The sequence below is a fragment of the Rhincodon typus genome, chromosome 29 (assembly GCF_021869965.1).
Source record: "Rhincodon typus isolate 14 chromosome 29, sRhiTyp1.1, whole genome shotgun sequence".
Taxonomy (NCBI): domain Eukaryota; kingdom Metazoa; phylum Chordata; class Chondrichthyes; order Orectolobiformes; family Rhincodontidae; genus Rhincodon; species Rhincodon typus.
The window spans coordinates 38,582,287-38,589,033 of record NC_063360.1 but is presented as its reverse complement, the minus strand read 5'-3'; the positions used below and the strand labels follow the sequence as shown (position 1 = coordinate 38,589,033).

At 46.7% G+C, this 6,747-nt stretch overlaps 2 protein-coding genes across 5 annotated transcripts in view; both read left to right on the top strand.

The window, feature by feature from the left end:
- Nucleotides 1-1,385, top strand: part of cpamd8 (C3 and PZP like alpha-2-macroglobulin domain containing 8) — a 101,073-nt gene extending 99,688 nt beyond the window's left edge. Inside the window, exon 38 of the mRNA XM_048614006.1 lies at nucleotides 569-1,385. Coding sequence (XP_048469963.1) covers nucleotide 569 — 1 coding nt within the window. The 3' untranslated portion in view covers nucleotides 570-1,385. The remainder of the gene's footprint in view (nucleotides 1-568) is intronic.
- Nucleotides 1,386-6,359: 4,974 nt separating this feature from the next.
- LOC109922931 (unconventional myosin-IXb) overlaps nucleotides 6,360-6,747 on the top strand; it is a 102,963-nt gene continuing 102,575 nt past the window's right edge. For 3 of the 4 annotated variants that reach the window (XM_048614004.1, XM_048614003.1, XM_048614002.1), the window contains exon 1: nucleotides 6,360-6,745. The gene's annotated coding sequence lies outside the window, so the exon portion shown is untranslated. The remainder of the gene's footprint in view (nucleotides 6,746-6,747) is intronic. The other variant, XM_048614005.1, reaches the window with a different exon arrangement.

The following is a 6,747-nucleotide window of genomic DNA, read 5'->3' as shown; positions in this document are numbered from 1 at the left end:
GCCATCTTTACCTGGTCTGGCCGACATGCGACCCCAGACCCACAGCGATGGGCAATAAATGCAGGCCCAGACAGCAACACGCCCATCCCTTGAATGGCTTTTTTAAAGCTGCACAACCCACCAGAATAGCTGTGCTAATTCCAGCCTCTTCAACATCCCCAGTTTTTCATTTTGGTGGCAGTGGCTTTAGTTGTCTAGGCTCCAAGCTCTGAAGTTCCGTCCCCTGTTTCAAATTCCTCCTCTTTTAAGATGCTAGAGGGATATGGGCCAAAATGCTGGCAAATGGAAGTAGATTAATTTAGGATATCTGGTCAGCATGGACAAGTTGGACCAAAGGCTCTGTTTCCATTTTGTATGACTCTAAGCTGCTTACGGTTTTTCTCTTTGGCTAAGGTTTTGGCCACTTGACCATCTCTCCTTGGCTCTGTTATGTTTCATTTGAGAACTCTCCTGTGAAGCAGCTTGGGATGTGTTGTTATTACTTAGGACGCTGCTTTATGAATGTAGCACTTGTGTGGATTGTGCTCTGAATGTCTGATAAACCCCATGTGTTTTTCATCCCTACCAGATTCCCAACATCAGACCCAGGATAAGGAGCAATGGGAGAAGATGGATGTGTGTTTATTCGTTACAAAGGAGCGAGCACTGCTGCTGAGGTCAACACGATATTATCCGCACCCAACTATTAAATAGACTAGACATATTTATCCTTTAGTATTGTTTAAACTGAGCAGGCACATTAGTGGAATCTGGTATTTATATTTTGTAATTATGTGTTCTAATCTTCACTCTGATATTTATATTTGTGTTTTAGTTAAAGCCCCTCTTGTTGTGGCTGTTTCTCCTAGAGCTGGGTCAAAGGTCAACTTCCTAAATGTGTATTATTTAATTTTTTTAATTATTTACAATCTCTTTCCCGAGGGAGGATGATTGTGCTCGAGAGTGGAGCGATGAACTGCCTGCAGCTTTTGTGCAGACCTCTCCACAGCAAGGTCCCAGCACCCCCGTCAGCTCCTGGCCCTCCTTCCCTGTGTAACACTTCCCCCTCCCCAACTTTAAGCAATTAAAAGGCAGTTCGTTGGTGTTTTTCTCTCTTCTTGCCACCATCACCCCCCCCCCCCACGCCCCCACCTCCCTCTGAATCTTAGTCCTAACATTACAGACATTACCCCCCCCACCCCAAGGCTCTCCTGTGTTGCTGCTGGAAGTTGCAGCTGAGCTCACATTGGGAGTGTGACTGTGGGGGTGATGGTCCCCAGGGCTGAACAGCTGCCTCTGTCTGGGCTGACATACTTGGTGTGCAGTGAAAGGAACATGGGGTTAGGGTTGTGTGGAGTTGAAGGCATCATATTTTCCAATAATAAAAGTGACAATCTTCCCAAAAACATGTCGGCTCCGATTTTTATTCTGTGTTTATACCAATTCACTTTTCATCTGTGTCCAACGCGTTGACTTCCTGACAGACAACATCAGAAAGGGTCACAGCAACAGGAGAATGCCATTCAGCCCATCGAATTTGCTTGACCAGTTAGATTGTACAGGATTTACAGCCCAACTGCACCCTTGCGCCCCCGATATTTAACCTGCTGTAATCACCCACATTGACACCTTGTGGTACTGAAAACATCATTGAGTGGATGGAACCCAGCACGGACTTCCCATCATTAGCTCCTCTCCTAAGCTGCCTTTATAAATAGGCCAGTCCAATTTATCCCACTCCCCCTCCTTTTTCCCTATTGTCTTGCAATTTTTTTCTTCAAATATTTATCTAACTCACTTTCATTCCAGTACTGAGTTCATCTAATTCTAAATCTATCCCGTAAACAAACATCCTGGGGATTACCATTGACCAGAAACTGAATTAGGCAAGTCATATAAATGCTGTGTCTGAAAAAGCAGATCAGAGGCTAGGAATCTTGCAGCAAGTATAATGGAATATTCCCCACTTGTGTGGATGGACAGCTCCAACTACACTCAAGAAGCCTGATACCATCCGGGACAAAGCAACCGTTTAATTAGCACCACGTCCACAAGCATCCACAAGCTCAGTAGCAGCAGTGTGTATTATCTACAAGATGCACTGCAGAAATTCACAAAAAAAATCTCAGACAGCTCCTTCCAAACCCACAACCACTTCCATCTAGAAGGACAAGTGCAGCAGATACATGGGAACACCACCCCCTGCAAGATCCCCCATCCTGACTTGGGAATATATAACCATTCCTTCACTGTTGCTGGGTCAAAATCTTGAATTCCCTCCCTAAGGGCATTATGTTTGTCTTTACACCACAGACTGTAACAGTTTGGCAGCTCACGAACATCTCCAGGGCAATTAACAATGGGCAATAAATGCTGATCTAGCCAGAAATGCCCTCATCCTGCAAAAGAATTTTTTAAAAAGCTTTTGGTACTCTACCCTAATATCACTTAATGTGACTCAATATTAAATTTTATTTGATATCTGCTCCTGTGAAGCATTTTGGGATGTTTTACTGTTAAAATCACCATTTAAATAATGCTTCTACATTTGTCTTCAATTTCTATCATTCAGTCCACATCTTTCTGAAGTCTTATCATCCGTTTTGTGTTAATTTTGAGTTTTCCATCAACTGAAAAATTTGAAATATAGTTCTGTCTATACAAGTTACTATACACCCTTGGGGTTCAAAGCAGTAACTAGCCCTTGTAATCCCTTGGGTTTCGTTTTGCCAATATCTCTATGTAGTTGTTAAATGTCTTTTTAAAAGCCTTGTCCATGTGAATGTGAGTGGATAGACCGGATCCATTGCTGGAGGGGAGCAGCGGAGAACGCTGGGTCCAGGAGGTAACTGCACTCTGCTATCCACTGCAGCAAGTGAGGGGCCAAATTCCCCCCATCAAGGGAAAATGGAGAAGTTTGAAGGAAGTCACTTTTGCTGAAATCTTTTTAGCTGGATTTGAGCTGTTGGAAAATGGGGTTGGGGGTAAATATCTGTTGGTGGGAGTGACCCCTTGCCCGGGTTCAGTTGGTCCAGGCCAAGAGGTGGAGGGGGTTGGGTCGTTTCAGCCCAGACCCTCCTGCAGCCCCCACTGCTGGGAGAAGGGTGAGTTATAGTGAGGAGGGGCAGCTTCCAGGGAACATTGCCTAATCCCCCTGAGGGTAAGGAGCTGGACCTCTCTGGGGAAGGGTCCTGTTTTGATCCAGGGTGTGGCCTCAGATGCACTGGTTTCAGTAGTCGAATAGCCAACTCTGCCTGGTGCAATTTAGTGATACTGAGCAACCCGTTTGGTTGCCATTTTGTTTTTCTGGACAGTGATGAGGGATGGGTCATTTCCCCTCTTAATATGATGCAAGAGTCAACAAGAATCCAGAGCAAAGATACCTTCACCCTGCAAGGGCTTAGTGTCATAGCAGTGAGGATTAGAATCACCCTGCCAGAGGGTGGGGAGACTCTCAGTGGAGTACATCCCTCTCCTGAAGAGGCTGACCGTGACTGGGGTACAGGGACCCTTCCTCTCCTGAAGGGACTGACTCTCACCAACTTGTGAAGAAGAGTTACTAGTCTTGAAATGTTAATTCTGTTTCTCTGTCCGCAGATGCTGCCAGATCTGCTGAGTTTCTCCAGCATTCTCTGTTTTTATTTCCAGTATCCACAGCGTTTTGCTTTTATTTCAATGTAATTGATGGATTTTGGTTTCACTGATGGTCAAACACTGAAACCCCTGCCACATTCCCAACAACATTCAATTTCAAGATCAGCCTTTCAACAGTGAAGTGGTGGCTGAGCCTGAACCTCTCTCACTTGGATCCAAACATCACCTCAGTGGGGTTTTGTCAAGTGCACTGTCTTTCTTCCCAGTCATAAAACTGAGGTTTTATTTGTGGCCACAAGAGAAAACAGCTGGGGTAGGAATAGGAGCAGGAGAAGGCCATTCGGCCCTTTGAGCCTGCTCCATCATTCAATATGATCATGGCCGACCACCCAGGTCAATTCTGTGTCCCCACTTCCTCCCCATACCCTTTGATCACTATAGCCCTGAGAACTATATCTGTCTCCTTGAAAACCTTGAATGTTTTAGCCTCAACCACTTTCCATGACAGAGAATTCTACAGGTTCACCACTCTCTGGATGAAGAAATTTCTCCTCATCTCTGTGCTAAATGGCCTAACGTATATGTTTAGAGTGTGCCCCTGGTTCTGGGCTCATTGGTCATTGGGAACATCCTTCCTGCATTTATTCTGTCTAGTTCTGTTAGAATTTTATGAGATCCCTCCTTATTTTTCTAAACTCCAGTGTATATAGCCCTAGCCAATCTGGCCTCTCTTCATATGTCAGTCCTGCAATCTCAGAAATCAGTCTGTTAAACCTTCACTATACTCCCTCCATCACCAGAACATCCTTCCTCAGGAAAGGAGACCAGAACTGCACCCACTATTCCAGATGTGGTTTCATCAAGGCCCTGTATAATTACAGTGAGACATTCCTGCTCCTGTACTCGAAACCTTTCACGATAAAGGCTAACTCTATCCTCACCCTGCTGCACCTTAAAGCTTAACTTCAGTGACTGGTATACAAGAATTTCCCCGTCTATTGCCATACAAATATTAATTCATCTGGAACAAAAACTGAAGTTGCTGGAAAAGCTCAGCAGGTCTAGCAGCATCTGTGAAGAAAAATCAGAGTTAACATTTCGGGTCCAGTGACCCTTCCTCAAAACTCTGTTTTTGTTACCAAAGTGGACAACCTCATATTTATCCACATATTCTCCATTTGCCCACTCACTAAATTTGTCCAAATCTCTGGATCCTCCCCACAGCTCACCCTTCCATCCAGCTCTGTGTTCGAAAACTTGAGATAATGCATGTAGTTCCCTCATCTAAATCATTAATGTATATTGTGAACAGCTGGGATCCTAGCACTGATCCTGCAGTACCTCACTAATCATTGCCTGCCATTCAAAAAATGACCCTTTTATTTCTTCTGTTTGGTTCCTGTCTGCCAATCAGTTCTCTATCCATCTGAATACACTACCTCCAATTCCATGTGATTGAAATGTACACAATAATGTCTTATGTCAACCAATGTCGTAAACCTTCTGAGTGTCCAAATAAACCACAGGAGGGTCAGCGCTGAGGGAGCGCCACATTCTCGGAAGATCAGTGCTGAAGGCGTGCTGCACTATCAGAGAGTCAGTGCTGATTGAGAGCTGCACTGTCAGGGGGCCAATACTGAGGAAGTGCTTCTCTGTCAAAGGTGCTGGCTTTTGGAGGGGATATTAATCTGATCTGCGGTTTAACACAGATGTAAATGATCCCAAGGCTACTACATTGAAAAGCAGGAGTGTGGCCCTTGTGTGACAGCTGGTGTTTATCCCTCAACATTGCAGTTCCTCTCCTCATGCCTCTGCTGTAATTCCTTATCAGGGATTCCAATTTTCAACTTCAACGAGACTTGGGTAAAGAATAAATGAAGAGACTTCCCCATAACGTTCCTGGTGTGAAGGAAACACAAATCCTCTCCCCAAGGCATGCTCCCTCGAGTTTTGTGCCTCCCCCCCCCCCCGACCATGAAAACATAAGCTGGCCCTGCCATTGGCCATAGCTGGTAGCCCTGAGCATGGGCTCCACCATTGCCCAGGTCTGGGGGTGATCACCCCAAATACTCAGAATGACCCAGTTACCCACATCCCTCAGGCAATCACTGAAGAGTGTTATATACAAAGTACAGAATGCTGAAGAAACTCAGCAGGTTTGTGGAAAGAGAAACATAGCTTTGAATCGATTAAATGTAAAGTTACCATTGTCCCAGATGAATACAACCAGGGTCTGCTCTCTCAGAGACAGAGAGAGAAGGCTGATGGTGATTTAACCTAAGGGTCACCACGCCTCAGGCAAAGGGAGAGGTTGGGAGTATTGGGTCATTCAGCCAGTACATGAATTGAACTCTCAATGTTGGAGTCACTTGGTATTCCAAACCAGCTATCCAGCCAACTTAGCTAACCAACCTCCACACTGGCATTACCATATTTTGCTTAAATTTACTGAAGAACATTATCTGGTTATTATTTTATTTGTGGAATCTTACTGTGCACAAATTGTGATTCATCACACATGGAGGGGGGAACGTGTGGGGAAAGAGGAATGCGGGGGAGGGGGAGAACCCGGGGGCAAAGTATGGGGGGAGCGCGGGGGAAGGACGGGTATGGAGAAGAATAGCAGGTATGACGAAGCAGAAGGGACAGGATAAGGGTGTGCGAGAGGGCTTTTTGAATGTGAGGGAGGGTGATGGAGTGAGTTTTGGAAAGGGAGAGGGAGAGGGTTAGGGTTGGAGAGGGTGAGGGTTGCAGGGGGCTGAGGGTGAGAGCCAAACTCCAAGGACGATTCAGCGCGTGGCCGTCAGAAGGCGCTGGCGGGTGGAACTGCCTCCCTCCCTGGGTCTGTCGGTCGGAAACCGAAGGAAGGAGACAGACAGACAGACAGACAGAGAGAGAGAGCAAAGAAAGACGGAAACAGGAAAAACTCGGGTCGGACTAAGTCGGGTTTGTTTGCTGGAGCCGGAAGCGGCGGCGGTGGCGGCGGGGCTGAGCCCAGGAGAGAGGGGGCTCGGGGCGGATACTCTCCCGGTCCCGCATGAAGCGGCAGCGGAGCTGAGGCCGGTGCCGGGGCCGGGGCCGCGGCCGCGGTGGCGGAGACAGAGCCAGCGGGTTGTGGGGAAGATACGGCCTCAAGCCCCGGGGATAGACACGGAGCCAGGAGCCGACACTGGT